The sequence below is a fragment of the Coturnix japonica genome, chromosome 7 (genome assembly GCF_001577835.2).
Source record: "Coturnix japonica isolate 7356 chromosome 7, Coturnix japonica 2.1, whole genome shotgun sequence".
Taxonomy (NCBI): Eukaryota; Metazoa; Chordata; class Aves; order Galliformes; family Phasianidae; genus Coturnix; species Coturnix japonica.
The window spans coordinates 20,363,552-20,382,848 of NC_029522.1; the positions used below are offsets into that span (position 1 = coordinate 20,363,552).

Genomic DNA, 19,297 nt, shown 5'->3' on the forward strand with positions numbered 1-19,297 from the left:
GTGTTATCCACAAATGTTGGCTTAAAAAGAATGTTGATTCTGAACTAGTACCTTGCCATCTGGGTCCCTGCATGAATAACAAGTCTGTGAATAATTTCTCACCGGAGGACCTTTCTTCAGTCTACTAATTTATCAGATTTTAATCCATTAATGTTATATGTTCTTGAACCTGATTTTAAAAATAACTCTCCACTATAAGTCATGTGGTATTAAAACAAATACTTCAGAAAAAAATACTACTTTTTCACTTATGTTGCTATTTTTATGAACCAAAGCTTGTGATTTCCTCAAAGAATTGCATATGCTTTGTTTGCCACATCTCTGGAGATCCATGCTGGCTTCCACTCATAATTATTCCTATTTTTGCAGCTTTTATAAAATACATTCTGATCAGCACCTTAAAGTTCTCCCCTGGAAACCATCCACCATACTGAGAGATACTGCAGAGAACAAAATCAATGCTATGCTGCCTTTCTTTTTGTCTTCCAAGTGCCATCACCCAGAGGTTGTAGTTAAAATGAGCGATAGATAAGAGCACAAGGGGAGGAGGTGCCACTAGAGAAGATGTGTTTGATTTCATTAGGAGTTACTCAGCTTCTAGTTTGTAATTAGCTTGTTTCTACATAGCAGTCCCCATCCACCACATCCACGGAATTTTGCCTGACGTGGAAAATTGTGGCTTTCTAAACAAGAGTCTTTTTTTTATGCTTAAGAATAGAATAATGTGTTAGTTTCACACAAGCAGCACACCACCATACCACAGAATCATAGCAGTTGGAAGGGACCTCTGAATATCATCTGGTCCAGCTACCCAAAGAGTCAAAGGGAACCATTTGTGAAAATGACTGTGATCCGGCACTGATGTGCTGATCTAAGAAATCTGTTATCAAAGAGAAATGTATGATAGGGTATGCACTTATTGTTTATCCCAGTCTGGTTGTCTCCCTTTTCTTGTATGATGTCCCCATACAAGCATGATTCATAGTAGGTTACAGGGAATTCTAGCCCAAGTCTTCAGAGCAGCTAAATGGGTTAAGTGCAGAAGTTGCTAGGATAATGGAGGAGTCTGGTATTTCAGGCCTCTGTCCTGAAAAGGATATGCTGCCTGATTATCTAATGTAGCCAGGAATCTCCGTGCCACTTATAAAAATAGGCATCCAGACATAACAGGTGCCATATAAATCCACAGGTAAATACATGTAGTTGAGAGGCAGTCACGTAGATGTTTTTTTCCCTTTCAAACTGTTTCAAGAAATCCAAAACTACATTCATAATACTTCTGCAAAGCATTCAGTTCTGTAGCCCCAAAATTTGACTCAGAGTCCATGATTCTGAGTCCATTAAAGAAAACTTAGCTGAAAAATCATTTGCAGTTCTCTTTGGTGTATATTGCATTCAAAGGAGAAAGACAGCTTGGTCAGAGACTTGGCTTAAGTTGATTATTAAAATTGGTTGCCCAAAGAAATAAACACAGACTTCTAAAAACATGTTAATAAGTGTTTGAACGTGTTAGATATGATTGTTTTTAAACAAATTGGATGAATTGCAACAAATAAGAGTTTGCCACACTCTAAAATGTGATTGCAGGAATAACACAGAGTTCTGCTGGCTGATTCTCTGAATTGTAGGGTGTATTTCACAGCCAGTATATCCAGTTTTATAATAAAAGGCATTTTAGATGGTTGGTGTAGGTATTAAGTACATCTAAATGCACCAGAGCATCTAGTGGTTGAGGAGCAGGAAGGCCAGTGAAGTTGGACCTGGTGATTCAGTGGAGAGACTGAACTCTTCCCACCACACTGCAGAAAACAGGAATAATCAGGCATCCAACAGAGCAGTAGCCCTCTCTGGATATAGCTGCCCACACATTGTTGCCTGAGTGCTTTTGTCTACCCACAGTGATTCCATATAGGTGTTGGGCAGACGTGGCTATGCGAGTAATGTGCAGGACAGCTTGGATCGGTAGGGAAACATCCTCCCATCATGGTAATGTCTCCTGAAACAAGAATTCCCCCTTTTGCAGTGCATGGATTTTTTTATGGTAGTCTTGATGTAGCCAAAAGTAATGTAAAAGAGGAACAAGTTTTGCAAGAAGTAACTCCTTGCCCCTACTGATGCAGCTGGTAAGAACAGGCAGGCTTTGGGTCATTGCTGACCAGTTTTCTATAAGTTTTTGATAAAATTTGCTATTTCTACTCTAAATGTCCTTTTTCTCCATATACACTCCCGTCTACCTGTTTTATCTCACTATGTTCTGGCCTCAGTGAACTCCTGGCAGGGAGTTCTGCGGATTAATTGCACGTTGTGTGAAACTATTTTCATTATTTTGTAGCTCTGTCAGAAGGTCGTAACTGTGTCTTTGCCAAGTTTCATCCCATTTCTCCTCTTATCGACTCTGGCCTAACCCCAAAATAAATTTCTCTATTCTGAAGAGTTTGCGCTCCTTTACTGAGGACAACAGACTTTCTGAAACAGCTATTTTCCTGATAGAGCATGTAACTGTGTTTGTAATGTATGATTAGAATGTATTGATTAGTATGTGGTGAAATAGTGTTAGCCTGGAAAGATAATAAAAAACAAGATCTCTGAAAACAGATCTTGAGTGGTTTATTCAGAGTAAAAGCTAATTAAAGCAATGCCTATATACAACACTTGAAGTAAAAAAAGTATATCTGTACAATGAGACTAAGGGCTTATAACATTTTGGAGCTCCTGTGTTCAGAGATGACAGATGACATGACTCAGGCAGCACCTACAGCTGGCTTATTCTGTACATCCTGAAAACATTGTCTTGACTTTTACCTCAGACTGAAGCCAGCAGGAGTTCAGCCCCTCCATTTGCCAATCTGTCTGCACAAATGAAGGGAGAAGCACTCTTGGTTCTTGGGTTAGAAATGTGCTTTCAAAGCAGCCTGACATCTGTATTGCTGGAAAATGGCTTGCTCCTGTCCACAGTGGTGGGCATTATGGCCTTCACAGGCAGACACAGATAGAGCTAAATGTTGTGAAAATGAAAGAAATGAGAACAGGCTTAAAGTGAAGAGGGGTGTGAGGAGCTTCAGTAGAGTTTATGCTCTTACAAACGGTGAGATGTATATACCCTGTAGGGTTGAGCATTATAACTCATGTGCTCTTTCTAGGTAAACAGGGGTCTTTAGGCTAGGAGAAAGTGATTTCTGCTTGGTCTAAGGCTGTATCTACAATAATGGACTGGTACCAGATAATTCTAAAGGAGTGAGAACTGTAGAATCAGTACCACGTAATTCTGAAGAAAACTGGAGTTGTGCTTGATGCTCTGGCAGTGAGCCACAGGTTTTTAACAGCTCTGCCATATATTTAATGATAATCCCAACTAATATAACTGGGTTATTCTCATTAACCGCATAAATATTGAGTCTTCCCCCTTTATTTAAGTCCTTAATCTCATGATCCCAATAATATCTTCTGGTGATGAGCTCTGCAGTCTGATCATACACAGATTGAACTGTCTACTCCATAATGTGAAAGCAGGATCCAAATACTGTTTTGTCTGGAAAGAGCTGGGGTTCAAGCTTGCCAGTTTTTCCAGCTGTGTTAAAGTCCATTTGAATTTTGCCTACTGCATACTGAGCTTTCCAGCCAGGTGAAAGAAACTGCACTGAGTAGTTCCTATTTTCTGTACATGTTTATGAAATAATTTTACTAACCATTTGCCTCAGCTACAGATTATTGTAAGAGCAGCATGGTGGCTGACTTATCAGAGCAAATCCAGGCTGGCTTGAAGAACACAGAAAGAAACCTGTTCCTTTCTAGTTATTTTGAGAACAGGGTAGAAAGGGGATCTAATGTAGATTTCAGCAAAAGTGAAAAATCCCACAAGCTGGAACATTTAAGTGGTATAACTTCTTCTTTGCTTTTCTTGGGGTTTTTCATAGGTTGGTAGTGGGTACAGCAATAAGAAGTACTGGATGATCACAGTATTCCTCTTAAAGCCAGGCAGGTTAGAGAGATGGAGTCCGGTAGTTAAATCTTTGTTGCTGTCTTTCTGGATCTTCTGTCATTCAGTGTGTCACCATGGCAAACCCAGTAACACCTGTGTGTTTTGATTCCCTGAACCAAGAGAACAGGGAAGATAATGGACATCCATTTCATACTTATTGATGTACAAATTGCTTTGAGACCATTGGATGAAAAGTGCATGTTATCCTTGCTTTTCCTTTAAAAGTGTGGTGTGCTTTCACCACCATTAGTAAGGCAAGTCCAGGGAAAAAGCCTATTCAAAGCCTGGATGGTTAATTCATAGGAATAATTACGGTTGGATGTGGCCCACACCTAGGAGCATTATTATCGAAACAGAGTAGAAAGCACCTATTGGGCACCCCAGTTCCTGCCTTTTACAGTTAGCGACGTAATCATTGGGTCTGGTGCATTCAGCTCCCTGAAAAGTATCAGCTGTGTCAAGTGTTTCCAATCTAATACCTCATCTGTACTGACTGTGCTCTTTTGCACTTAGCTAGCACAGTTGGGAATAGGCTGGAAGTCACAGATGAAATATTTTGGTGCAGATTCAGACAACAGCAGATACATTTGCTCAGTATGGTTTCTCTCCTGTTTCAGTAAGTGACCTCTGCTTTTGACTGGATGGGTACAAATAAAACCATGCTTAATTAGGCTAAAATAAGGATCTTAGCAGCATCCTTACTGACCTGGTCTACTATGTACTGAAGCAACACGTGTAGTAGACTTCAGAAAAACATCCAGCTTGGTCTCAGAGAGAAATTCTTGTTTTTATGTGCTAGCTTCTCAGCTGGGAGCATTTCTATAGAAAATAAAGCTTGTTAATCCATAATATAGGTCTGTGCAAAGAAGAAAATTCTGCAAATTAGGATTTTAGATTAGGCCAGGCTGGCTATGGTCTTCTCCATTCCAAAGCAAGTCCCAGTCGCTGGTCTGTGGCTGATGCTAGTGGGTTTCTTCTAAATGCCATCCTTTGTCAACTTGATTTCCATATACCAAATGATAGAAGATAGAACTTAATCCAGCTAAGCGAGCCTCTTCCTTTCCAGAGGATGCAGAGTGTTTTTATGCTGCTGATTCTTGCAGATGAAGTCTTCAGGGAAATGCTCAGCAGTGTAGAACACTGTGAGACTGGGGAGCTCACAGAATGAATGCTGCTTGCAGAAGAGGTGTCTGCAGCTGTAGGCTCACCTTAGTTGCAAATTATGATCTATTGAGGTAGGAAAGCAAAGCAGCTGGGATAACTCAGCCTACATTGGTCTTTTAACAGGTTTCTTCTTTTCCCAGGTAGCGATGATAGGATAAGAGAAAATGGCCTTAAGTTGTGCCAGGAGAGGTTCAGGTTGGATATTAAGAAAATTTTCTTCTCTGAAAGAGTAGTGATGCACTGGCACAGGCTGCACAGGGAGGTGGTGGAGTCACTGTCCCTGGGGGTGTTCAAGAACTGTGGAAATGTGGCACAGAAGGACATAGTGGCACCATAGGGTTGGGTTGGGGTCAGAATGAGTGTTCTTAGTGGTCTTTCCAACCTTAATGATTCTATGAAATGGTCATGCAGTTGCAAAGAGGGGATTTGCCATTTGTCCCTTCCTGTACTGAAAGGGAAACTCCTTCCACCAAGGAAAATACTGAGCATAGAAGCTTTTTTTGGAAGGAATGACAGGCTGTCAAAGCACAAGATTATCTTGACCAGACCAGAATTGAAGAGAAATTCCTGAAGTTTGTGTCTGGGTAATGTCAGTGCCGGGAAAAACAGGGCAGAAATATCATGAAAAGGGGGAAGATTCCTCCTCCAGTCTAAGTGGAGCACAGAAAGAGACAGTTGTGTAGCTAACACAGAATCAACCTGATAGATAAAATCCTAACCAGAGACTGTTTGTGCAGGGCTATGATTAGAGAGGTAAATAGCAATTTTGGCTTGCTTGCTGACACTACTGACTCCCTGCAGCTGAGAGCTGCTGCAGAGCTTGATGCAACAAATCTTGGTCCAAGTTAGCGCTACGGAAGGTGCATTCCAGCTGTAATGCAGGTACTTTAAAAAAAGTAGTAAAGAACCCCACAGTTTCCTTTTCAAAATTCATTTGTCTTTGTCTTGTGTCCTTACAGGAAGAGTGCCAGAACTATGTCCGAGTGCTGATTGTTTATGGCAAGAAGGTTTTTACCTGTGGTACCAATGCCTTTTCACCAGTGTGTTCCAGTCGTCAGGTCTGTTTTACCTCTTTTGAGGTGATGGAGAGGGCTGTATGCATGTGCTGGGGATAGCCAGTCATTGGCAGTGAATCACAGTAGCAGAGAATATGTTTCAAATCCATTTGAAACATGATATTGTTCTGATTTTGGTCTTTGGGACTCTTTGGGTTGCTTTAGCAGTGGATGTATCCACAGGTGGGGAGCAAAATCTGTTGTGGACCAGGTAGATCTTGACAAGGTACTGCTTGTGTAGGCCTTGGGTAGACTGCTGGAAATGGGCAGTATATACAGGCTTAGTTGTGAGTGCCTCCTGACCCGAATACTTACATATTTCATTCAAAATAAATGGCAAAACTCCCCTTGGCTTCAAGGGAGTGGGTCCAGAGTAATGTTAATGTTCATATTTTTTATCCTGTAAACATTCAGAAGGTGTCTGTGGAAGGTTAAAAATCTGTGCTAGCAAGAGGAGCACCTCATTACCCTGAGTGGGTTGGGCTCTGTAGGCTTTATTGGCAAGGGAATCACCCTTCTACAGAGCAGTGGGATCAGTGAGGCTCAGACACAACTTCTTACAGAGGCAAGCGATGTATGCAAAGATCAATTTACAGTCATTGCTGGTATTACTTTTTTCTAGCTTCCTGTTTTTTACAACCAGGGCTTTGCTTGTAGGTACTCATCAGTAAACAGAATTGTCTATACCAGTACAAAAGCCAGCTACTCTTTTCATTGTCTCTTCTCTTGTTTTAAATACAGGTAGGAAATCTTAGCAAGATCATTGACAGAATAAATGGAGTGGCTCGGTGCCCATATGACCCCCGGCATAACTCAACAGCTGTGATTACATCACGAGGAGAGCTCTATGCTGCAACTGTAATTGATTTCTCTGGACGGGATCCTGTTATTTACCGCAGCCTTGGAAATGTTCCCCCACTCAGGACAGCACAGTACAACTCCAAATGGCTCAATGGTAAAGTCATGTGGGTCGTATCTGAGCAAGAGATGTGTTAAAGTCAACTTGGCAGGCTTGTAAATCTTTCCCTCTGTTTGTATGTTGGAATCCAGAGTTACAGTGGGGATGGACTTCTGCTGCAATAGTCGGTGCAGCTTGGAAGATGTTAAAAAATAGCCTGGAAGTTGGTATTGAGTATGGAAAGTGGGACTTACAGGCTACTTAATACATGAGTCTGTCCTCTAAGATGACCAAACGCATCCCTTTAACAAGAAAATCCTTTGAAGGTTTGAAGATCTTATTTGCATAAAGCCTTGTATTGTTGACCTAGCTCTGCAATTTACTGAGCACCCTCTACTTCCACTGACTCAGCTGAAAATGGTTGGTGAAATGTATGATCAGTCCGAAAATGAGAAATTTCACAGCAAGTTATATTACACGTAAACTCATGCTGTTGTGGATTTATAGTTATTAAAAGCATGTGTTACCCCAGTGAGATAATACCATGCATTAAGCAAGCTATAGAATTTCAACTGGTAGTTCCTGCACTGAGCTGATATCTTCTGACTGAACATCTTGACAGAGCAGACTTTTGGCCTAGCTACACTGACTAGATATTCAGAATGTTCCTGTTGGATTCCAGAACCTTTTGATCAAGAACACAAACAGTAGAGCATAATGAGCTTAATGAGACCAAATTAGGCTTCTGCAGATATTCATATATGAAGTCAGCACAAAGAGTAGAAGTCATAGGAGGATGTCATCGAGCAAGACTGAACTAGGACTAAGAAGCAGTGTAACATATACACTCAGTAGAAGTAGGTGCCTGTTGTCTGTGCACAAATTAAGAATTCAGAAGGAAGTCTCATTGGAAGTGGGGAGCTTAAAGATGGACAAACGGAAACTGAGTTTCTAGGCTGTTGTTGGAAAAGCTACTGTGACTGTTGGATTTATGAGCTTGTGCAGTGTTGGTGACTATGCAGTAATTTCATCTTCTTTTAGCCACTTTTCAACAAGAAACAAAAAACTGTTGATGATTCAGAGAAGAGCCATAGAGTGATTTGAAACTTGGGAAGTTTGCCTCACAGTGAGAGACTTAAGGAGCTCAGTGTATTTATCTTTCTGAAAAGGAGATAAAAGGCGTTTTGCTCATGATATGGAAGTACTTACATCAGGAGAAGATCTCCAGCAGGATGAAGTTCTTTAATCTAGCAGACAAGTCATGACGAGAGCCTGTCATTGAGAACTAAAACCAGATATTGTCGAATAGAAGAAGTTGTTCAGATTACAGCTGGGACAGTCTTTAGTTATTTGAACAAGTCACCAAGGAAAGTGGTAGATGTGACTTCGTCCTGTAAGATCAGGTTTTCTTTGAAATACGTGGTCTAATTCACCTGCTAGTTGTAGGATCCAGTGGTGGACTTGCAGGCTGTAATTCTCTGGTTTGCTAGACAAAAGGCCAGACTGGTGATCACAACAATCCCTTTAAGGTTCACGGTTTGTTTGTAAACTTGGTCAGAGATGCTTTGCAGTGCTCTCCCCTTTCTACCTTGTTCTACCTCTGAAAGCTGCCTTGCAGCACCATCAGCCTGCTTTCTTCTCCCTCTGCCAGACTCTGTTCTCCTATCATTTCTGGACTGCAGCATTAAAGCACTTTTTCTTTCTTCCTTTGTTCATTTCTCAGAAATGAACATCATTAAAGCACTCTGTAAAACCAACTGGATTTTGTTGTTGTTGTTGTTTAGTCAGATATTATTCACTGGCCAATCTTTTCTCTTTGCCAAAGAAACTGTTGGGATGAAAGACTGAACACTTTAAAGCTTTGTTAAATACCCAATCAAAGTATTCACTGCAAACCAATGCCAGGTTCTTTTCAGTTCTTGTGGAAATAATACAAATAATTGCAGAAGAAAAAAGAATTAAGGAGAGCTCGCTTTGATACTGTCAGTTTGTGGCGTGGCTTTGTTTTATGGACATAAGATAATCTTTTGTGCCTTAGAAACTGGAAAGGCTTCGTGATAAAAGCGAGATGTGACTACGCTGGGAAAATAGGTTGAGCATTTCAGTGCATCTGCCTGGGGAATCGAGTGGATGCAAACAGCATATTTAACACTCCATAAGATGCAGTTCAGAAAAGAATAGGTAAAGGAACTCAGTGGAAAAGCTGTATGTTGTAAAATGACTAAGGGTAAGGAGAGGAGTGCATAGGCAAAGTCCTTTCACTCAAGTCAATAGCAGCTTTGCCATTGAAGTGGGGAAATGATGAGCTCTTTCCCAGATCTGAAAAATGGAGCTAGAGCTGTACCCCCATATATCATTATTCTCATCTACTGTTTTTATGCCTGCTGCTAACTCTGAACTCCCTCTGGTTGCAGTTTTGACAGCCTGCATAGAGGGAGCTGGCTGTAATGCATTGGGCAAGTTGAGCATGGATTGATTTCTGACCTGTATAAATCTCTTCACATTTGTTTTTCAGAGCCAAACTTTATTGCTGCCTATGACATCGGTTTGTTCACCTACTTCTTTTTTCGAGAGAATGCAGTAGAACACGACTGCGGGAAAACAGTATATTCTCGTGTGGCCAGGGTCTGCAAAAATGACATTGGAGGGAGATTTTTGCTGGAGGACACATGGACAACTTTCATGAAGGCCAGGCTGAACTGCTCCCGTGCTGGAGAAATCCCTTTCTATTATAATGAATTGCAAAGCACCTTCTACCTTCCTGAGCAAGACCTGATCTATGGTGTCTTCACCACTAATGTGTAAGTTGCACTGCTTTCACTGCCCTTCTTCTGTGCTCAGCAGTCTGAGACTGACAGTATCCTGAGTTCTTGGTCTTACCAACAATTTTAGAAAGATCCTTTGTTTAACAAAAAGGAATAGATAGGTTTGTATTATCCATCATGGCAACAGTGCTTTAGGACAGCGTTTTCAGTCCATTATTCATGTTTGTCTGGGGTCCCTAGAAGTTGACAGTACATTTCTAAATTACCTAATTTTATATAAACTTGAGCTGTAACAGACTTTTGACTTTCTGTTACTTATGTAGTTCAGAGAGTTGATCTGAAAAAGACCCAGGAAAAAAATGAATTTATTTTCAGCCAGATTTACTGCCTGGATAATCTGACACTATTGAGTGAACATCAGGGCTGGTCCTAGAAAAGGACAGATATATACACTCAGAGAGAAGGATTAAAAGGAGAAGGAGGAGGCAAATGGCATCACAATAGCCTGTACTGAAATCTGCATAAACTGCTGCTGAACAATACATTATATATGCAAGGTCAAGCAAGCTACGCAGCTTTTGACATTTCTAAGTGGGTCTGTACCTCTGCTAGAAACAGTCTCAGGACCACAAATCAAGAGCAGCATTAGAACTCCAAGGGGAAGGAATGATTTCTGAAACTTCATAATCACCTTTTCTTAGCTTGATATTGAAAAAACTTGTAATTGGAATGATTTACTGTAGCTGGGAAGGCAGAAAGGAGAAGTTAATTAAAAAATATATTAAAAAACTCATAATGTATTTTTTTAAGACAGAAAAACTCAAATAACTTTTTCTCTGAAGCCCAGGGCTAGGATGATAAGTTTCAGGCTATAACCAGCCTGTGTGGTATTGAGTTTCAATAATACATGTTCTCTAGGGGGGTGTTATTCTGATGTGTAAACTAGAGAGTGGAAATCTGAGTTAGTTACTCCATCTGACAATCACTCAAAATGTCTTTCTCAAGCTGGGTAGCCAACTTTTTGGGGGCTGTTTTTGCTGGAGTACTGTTGAATAGGAAGGAGGATATGAACCCGTGGATATGAATAAGGATATGAAGCCTCTTTTAACTGCAGAACTAGCGTGTGTGCTTTCTGCCATGAGAGTGAACAAAGCCAAAATGATATACCCAGTTTGTAAATGACAAGTAGGTAAATGTATTGCCACTCTCATCCACCTTCCATGTTTGGCTTCTGCTCTTCTGTTGCCAGTGCCAGGCAAAAGCAGCCTTTGGAGAAGCAGATAGAAAATGTTTGTAGAGTCTTCCTTCTTGAAGAGTTTCACAAGCCTGTTAGGCATGGTTCTGGGCAACCTGCTCCGGGTGTCTCTATTTGTGCAACAGTTAGATGAGATGGATTCAGAGGTGAAAAAATATACATAGTTGAGCACTGGACTTTGGCTGTGGACTTTAGAGTATATCTGTTCTGGTTTTGAGTTGTTCTCCTCCCAAAAAATGTTTAAAGGCTGTTAGTGAAACTTCCTGAATGTGAAAAGGAAAGCTGGCAACTGCTGTGGATGATAAAGATGAGACTTTTTAAAGAAAAATATCAGAGAGGACTTTTATGATGCCCAGAGTGGTAATGTTTTATCTATCCATTTGTCCATTCATCCAGCCAAGAACGGAAATTGGAAATGAGAATAAAATTATTAATAAATGTATTATATTAATCAAAATGATATAGATTTTGAGTGAAACAGGATACGTGGCCTAGCTCTGGTTGGAACAGTTCTCTTGTGTTGTGTCTGTCTCCAATTTTGCTAAAATGTGAGACGTAGTATTACCCCTGTCTCCTTTGGATTGCAGTTCAGTCACTCTTCTCACATTATGGGTGTATGTTCCCTCTGGTATCTTCTGAGGACAGTATAATATGTAACATTTGTGCAATAGAAGAGATGAGTTATTGATAATAGCTGAAGTTAGATCAAGTAGCTTTTTGGGTCTACAACATGATGTTCTTTTGAGAGTTCAAAAGAGAAAATGTTCCAATTTGTCATTCGACTAGAGAAATAATGGTAATTATTCTTTTAACTTCCACTGGGACTGATATCATGCTGCGTGAGTGCTGCATACCAAAGAGGGTTGATGTGTGTTCTAGTGTGAGTACCTTTATAATGGAATATGGATGCACCTAAAAACTATTACTTTAAAAAAAAAAAAAAGTGTTTTTATTTTGGAAGTTTCATGTTTAATGCAGTTTAACCTTGAAAGGCAATTAGTCTGTATCATATTTAATTGTGGTCATACCCACGTAAAGATGTGTTGCTTCATTCTATTTTATATCCAGCTAAATCAGTGAGAAAAAATTTCGAGGAAGCTGCTGATGAGATATTTAAGAAACTTTTAATACAGTTTTTTCTGTAAGCTAATGGAGACTGCGTAAAAACCTCCTTGATATAAACCACCTAGTTAGTGCTGGGGAGTGGGAGGTAGAATAAAGGAGGCTGCACATCATGCCAGGGGCCTGAAGCCCAAACTGATGCCTCTGGTTGGAGACTGGGCTCTGACTTTTCATAGGGAGGGATGGGAAATAGGCCAGGCCACAGATAGCATTATTTCATCAAAAATGTCATTCCTTTTTCCTCTTCAGCAAAGGGAATGGGATACACTGTGGGTTCTTTAGCAGGGCCCTGAAAAGGTCCTTTTTTTTTTTTTTTTTTTTTTTTTTTTTTCCTCCCATGCGTGCCTCCAGGCATTTACTTGTCATCCATCATTAGCTTTGTCTTAAGAGCTGCTGTCTGTGAGCATGCACTGCGTCAGTGGTGTGCAGACAAAAGTGGAGAAAGGTTCACCCAGCATTGCTTTGACATGTTCAAAGGGAGCTACTCCATCACTCCAGGGATAGAAGGGCAGGGGCAGGAGTGGGGAATGGGAGGGCAAAGTGAAAAGTTCCTCCTGACGTTGTATGGCTCTGAGGAAATAAGCTGTGAAAGAATCTGGCTTTCTGCTTTCCTGACTGGGACTGTGAAGCGAGGCTTTTTTTTTTTCCTTTTTCTTTTTCCTGTGAGAAAGTGTAATTATTGGTTTAGTTAAAAAAAAAAATTGTTCTTTTCAGAGAATTCAGATTGCTTTAATTAGCAGCAAGATACATACAGCAGCGCTTGGGTTATTTAAAAGGCACCATGACGAGTCAGTCTTCTGCACTAGCTTTATTTTTAGCTTTATTTTGATATCTTTCTCTCTAAATGTTATTCTTTTTCTTTAAAAAGGAAAAAAAAAAAAAAAAAAGAGAGAGAGAGAGAGGAGCTGTCAGCAGGTTTGGAATTTCAGGTTACCACTCAGCAAATGCCATCCCCATCAGGGAGATGTACACCAACCTTGTGAGGGCACAAAGCACTGAGCCTGACCACAAAGGAATGGCTGAAATGGGCCAAACCAAAAAAACCCCAACAGATCTATGTGCAAGTCTGCATGGGCAGCATCACCTCCCCAAAACCAGTTCCCTGCCAAAGAGTCCTTCCTGCAGCAGCATTTTTCTCGCTGCGCTCCCCTGGCTGGTGTGTGCATGGTGAGCAGCCTGCCCTGCCAGATGCTGCGCCCAGCTGGGAATGCAGAGCAGTGAGCACTGCAGACAGAGGCTTGCACATATTAGCAAGACATTTGTGCCTGCTGAGCTACTGTATCCACCAGCTTGGTGTGTGCAGTCGTTCCCTCCCTGTGTGTATGCAAGCGTGTGCTTATATATGTAGAACATACAAATAGTAGGGGATGTATTTGATAGCTGGAGCTGGTAGAAACAGGCTTTCACCTTGAGAAACACCAAGAGATTAAAAATTAGGTTGTTTGCAATCAATCAAGATAGATGAGGTTTTAAAAATAAATAAATAAATAAAAATAAAGCTGGATACAAATAACCCATGCAAATTAAACTGTATTCACCTTTCATGTCAGGACTGTTTCTGTAACCCTTAAATCATAGGCACTTTAAAACCAAGCTTAACACTCATTCTCAGAATTGTCGTGTGATTCATTTGCATTTTACGCTTTATTTATTTATTTTTTTTGCTCCCCGTGAGATTGGTGTCACTGTACGTCTACCCAGCAATTTACATGTATTTTGTTTGAGTGGAGTTTGATGTCTGTTATGATGAAAATGTCAGTGTTCTAATGATTAAATTGATTTTTATATTTTTTTTTCCTCCCCTTCTCCAGAAACAGCATAGCTGCCTCAGCAGTGTGTGCCTTCAATCTCAGTGCCATTACTCAGGCATTTAACGGTCCTTTTCGTTACCAAGAGAACCCAAGATCAGCCTGGCTGCCGACAGCAAACCCCATCCCAAATTTCCAGGTATTGCTGCTGCCCTTTGTTTTGCTCTAGTGCTTTTTACGTTTCGTCATCCCACTGGGTTAATTTGTATGGGGCTTCTTTTTCCAGGCAGACCCGTGGTGCAGATAAATGATGTTTCTCCACCTTTCTGGGTATTTTAGTCTGTGGAACTCCTTGCTGCATCTTATTGAGACTATGGGATGGGATTAGTGAGAAAATTTGAATCTTTACACAGATAAGAATGTTTAAAGCTTTTATAAGAACGAAGAATTTTACATATTTTTGGGCCAGACGTGTTCTTCTAGGTAAAAATGTTGGGAGGAGAGGTTTTCTTCATGATATACCACTGAAATCTCCCCACTGAAAGCCTTTGAAAACCACTTTCTGAAACTGCTGATAACGGCCTATGGCAGGAACAGTGTCAGCCTATATCACAGAATCTTAGAATGGCTTGGGTTGGAAGGGACCTCAAAGATCATGTAGTTCCAACCCCCTGCCACAGGCAGCGTTGCCAACCACTATATCTGACACCAGGACAGGCTGCCCAGGGTCCCATCCAACCTGGCCTTGAACACTTCCAGGTATGGGGCATCCACAGCTTCTCAGGGCAGCATCTCACCACCCAAATGGGCCCAAATTTTGATGCAACAGGGCAAATCCACCCTTATAACTCTCTTGTCTTTGTTACATGTGAACACTGAGCACGTGGTCCTCACAGGGGACATGCAAGCATATCCCATTCCCACCAAAGCTTCAGATTTAAGGGCTGAAAGCCAAAGCTGACAAACTACAATGGAGACAACCTGTGTTTTTAAACAAGAAAAGTAATCAACTGTGTAAGGATGTGATGAATTTTTCATCACCTAATAGGGCCCCGAAGGGTTTCAGTTTCAGTGCAAGATGGATGTCTTCCCAAGACATGGTAGCTCAGCCAGAAGTTACTGACACATTGCAGAAGTGACTGGTAGAAGAGGCATGGAGATGGTGACTCATGATGGTCACAGAGACTCCTTTAGCCTTAAAAATGTTTGATTTTACAATGAGCAATTTTCCAGAGTTATGAGTTAAGGCCAATTTGAAATATATAGAATAGACTTATGCCTAGATTCTGACAGTGCAGCACAGAGATTGCATTTTATAGCCCCCACAATTCTGAGTCCTCTGAAGTGAGAACCCATTTTACAGCTCAGTCCCTTCCCACCTGGAGTATCCTGTAAAGGACAGGCTTGTCCTTCTGTCCTTGCTTCTGCACAGCGAATATTTCCATCCCAATTATGTGAATCTGGTTCTGCCTTATAATGGAAGAGGTACTGAGGCTGAGTGCCATCTGCCTTCAAGCTGGTGGTGTCAGGCCTTCCAAAATGGACTCTGCAGTCAGCTGAAATCACTGCAGGAGCCAAGAGGAGGCAAGTCTGCAGCCCTGTTACTCCTGAGAAGCCCCCTGAATTCCCCCACAGCATGGGAGAGAGGGCTTCTCCCTATAGAAAGGGGGATGCTCTCAGGTTCTTGATCACATTTTTTGGAATTTAAAGGGGAACATTAAGGTTAAATGAGAATCAAGGACTTTCTTCTGTCCCTTGCTGGGCTAACCCTGGAGGAATAGAAAAGGGCTTTGGAAAGCATTTCCATGTAGTGAAAAAGTATCAGATAAAATGTGGAGTGCAAAGATTGCAGCAGCAAGATGAAAGAAAAGGGTCTGGGGAAAATAAGGAAAGGAAAAGAAGATATGCGGCAGACAAAGGAAGATTGCAGAAGAGATTAAGATGTTTTTCAAGTACAGGAGGAACAAGAGGTCAGTGAAGGGTCTTTAGGAGATGACAAGGGTAATTTAGTGACAGAAGAGGCAGATATTGTGAAAAAATTAAATTAATTTTTTTGCTTCAGTGTTCACAAAGGAGGATGAAGGAAAGATGCCAATTTTTTTTTTTGTCGTTGTTCAGAGAGGAAGGAGAAATACTGAAGGATAGAGAGGATCAGGGCAGCACGGGAAATCAAGAAATTAGAACAAAACAAAATAAAACCAAACCAGAGAGATGCTGTGTCAGCATACAGGCTGCCAATAGCCCAAAAGGATTATCTGTGACTTGACAAGAATAGAAAAGAAAACCAACAATGACATTCCTGCTACTGGGACTCCTTTGGTGATGCTCTAGAAAGGAAAAGAGAGTGGGGGGGAAACCATCCATAAAAAGACAGCAGTGTAAACCAGAAGGAGTACAGGAGACAGCAGAAAAGATATAACTGGAAAACTTTCAGGACTTGGGATGAAGCAGCAGAAAAATAAAAAGACCTCTGGAAATGAAAACAATTGAGAGAAAAGAAAGATACTAAAGGCCATCTAAAAATGTATTAAAAAACCCAACACTGGTGTATCTTTAGTTTGAGTACTCAGACAAAGGTTCTAACTGACAAGTGAATGGACACGCTCATAGGTGATGTGGACTCTCAACACCCTGTTCACCTAATTCATACAAGTTCTGATATATCGGTGGTAGATTTTTACAGAAACCAAGTTCTGTACTACACTGACAAATGTGTTTGTTGCAGAAATTAGTTCTTAAAGGCGTTTCAGTTGTAGGACTTGGTATACCAGCTGTGGGATCTGATTACACTGATTGTGAACATGTGAGCTAAATTCCTGTGAGCTGGTAGGAGGAGCTTGACATGGTGCACCTCTGAAAGGTTGCCATGCTGATAAGTTGCTTCGATGAATATCAAGAGTGTGCATATGGAAAAGTTGTGCACTGTAGCTGGAGTGCAGTACATCAACATCCTAATATGCAGAATAATAACTTCCCTTCCAAAGAAAGCAGAAACACCTGGACCCAAAACAAAGAAAAAAATTAGTTTTTTTTCTAGTGAAACTGCTCAGATGTGGTCATTGGTTAATGAGAGGTAGGCCTTGAGCTGGTGTTCAAACAACATGAGATAAACTCTCCTCTTCCCCTCTGTTCTGTATGGACCCGAGGTCTATCTCTGTTAATGCTGGAGGATGGATTCACTGGGGTCAATCTGCACTGCCAATAAAGTTAGAAGAGAGAGGGGGCACTTAGTGGCTTACTTGTTTAGGTTAAAGTGAAGCACTAGGGGTCTGCCCAGAAGAGAGAACATGAGAAAAGCAGTGTGATAAATTAAATTCTTTGATGCAAAACCAACCAGTTTTTCAAGTTTTTTTTTTTAACCTCCAGGTTTTCTGCATTATACAGATGGAGATGCCAGGTAGAGTCTGAAGATTATTGGAAATGTTTTAAGGATTTATTGCCACAAAATCTTTGTTTCCATCGCTAACTTTAAATCTCTCTATAACAAGCTTTAAATCTTTTTTTTTCCCTCATCAGTTTGTTAATGCTTTTTGCTCTTTGCTATGCTGGCTCCAAAGTACCTCAAAGAAATGAAACACCACATTGCTGGTCTGCAGACCAGCTGGGAGGAACTTTCTAATAAATGTGAGCTACAGGCCAAGGCCAGCTGTAACCCATGCCAAGGGACTGATGGTGGGACCCTCACACAGGCCCACCTCCCCAAGAAATCATCAGGGCATGGCTGTTTAAAATTGAACATTTCTGGGTTTAGTCTCAGTCTGCTGAAAGAAAACACAGGTGTTGAAGTTCCATCTTCCATGTTTAGTGTGGGACGCTGAGTGATGACAGCCCGAATGAGAACCTGACAGAGAGAGTCCTGCAGGACGCACAGCGCTTGTTCCTGATGAACGACGTGGTGCAGCCGGTCACTGTAGACCCATATGTGACTCAGGACAGCATTCGATTCTCTAAACTAGTGGTTGATATTGTTCAGGGGAAGGATACTCTCTACCACGTGATGTACATTGGAACAGGTAAGAACGCTAGAGGTTAAGAAAATTGCCTTGCTCATAGACTGGGAGTCAGCTAGTGATGCCATCACACAGTAGTAGTTCAATATCATTTTGGCACAATGTTTCATGGAAGTTAGTTTGCCTGAATAAATTAAAAGCACAATGTAGCCATATTCCCAAGTGAATGGGCCATAAATCTACAGTGTGTTTGAAAACAACAGTAACATTTTTCTTCCTTTTACAAAAACATGTTTCAACTAATCAGGCTAATACATGGCAGTGGGGAAGAACAAAGGTCACCAAAACGTTCTGTGGTTTTGTGCACATATGTTGCCTCTCTGCACTACCATGTACTCATCTCTAATATGCAATAACAGTTCTTAACTTCCAGGTTAACTTCCTGAGGTTTCTCTATGCAATTCCACATGCCTACTGGGATGTGAGTCCATGTGCTTTCAAGAATGTGATGTGGATGGGGAAGCTGAGGCAGTGTTTTCATGCATAGTGACAGTATTAAGTGTATAATTTGAGTTTCTTGATTTCTGTTGCTGTCCTCTAATTAGCAGGACACTGCCTCTTCTGAAAGGCACAGCTATCTTGTCTAAATGAAAGGTGCAGAAGAAGGGTAAAGTGTTATTAATGCTTGTCTTAGCCCATATTCATACTACTGACAGAGGTTAAATTAAATATCTTTGTTAATCAGAGCATATGGCCACTCTCGTGGGTATAATGTTGTTACCCTCTGTAGCAGAAGCTTTGACTTTAGAATAAGACAGATTGCCTCCATAAGTGTTAGTTTAATCTCAGATCTGAATTGCCTCATTCTCATGTTACCACCTTCCTTGTTTATTTTATCTAACTTTTACCTCCACTTGCTTCAAAACTGATAATCTTTGGTGTCTTTTAGTAACATTCCCATTGTAGGAGCCTCCCTGGACACTAATTAGATGAGAAGATTGTAGTTAAATGGGAATATGACATGGTTCTGCCATTTTGACATCTTAAATTTATATTTTTAAGTCAGAAAGCTGAGGTTATTTCTGTCTTGTATCACTTCTATGGAAAAGCCTTCTGCCATAACATAGCTCCTTATTCACTTGATTTCCTGCCCTGACTGGTTGTGACTGAACACAAAGCTGTGCTGGACCTGAAATGTTTAAAATAAACAAATTCTTAAGGAGTAACAGCCCTGCTCCAAGGTAGCAGTGAACACAAAACCAATGCTGAGAAAAAACAAAACCCAAACCTGGGCTGGGCCTCAGTCTTGTTCCACACATAAGATTTTGTTAAGTAGAGGGAGGGAAAAAAAAAAAAAAAAA

At 40.9% G+C, this 19,297-nt stretch overlaps 1 protein-coding gene across 6 annotated transcripts in view; it reads left to right on the top strand.

Moving 5' to 3' along the window:
• Positions 1 to 19,297, top strand: part of SEMA5B (semaphorin 5B) — a 244,936-nt gene that overhangs the window by 171,987 nt on the left and 53,652 nt on the right. For all 6 annotated transcript variants that reach the window (XM_015868675.2, XM_015868674.2, XM_015868670.2 and 3 more), the window contains 5 exons: positions 6,103 to 6,201; positions 6,940 to 7,153; positions 9,612 to 9,897; positions 14,050 to 14,185; positions 17,792 to 17,999. In XM_015868675.2, coding sequence (XP_015724161.1) covers positions 6,103 to 6,201; positions 6,940 to 7,153; positions 9,612 to 9,897; positions 14,050 to 14,185; positions 17,792 to 17,999 — 943 coding nt within the window. The remainder of the gene's footprint in view (positions 1 to 6,102; positions 6,202 to 6,939; positions 7,154 to 9,611; positions 9,898 to 14,049; positions 14,186 to 17,791; positions 18,000 to 19,297) is intronic.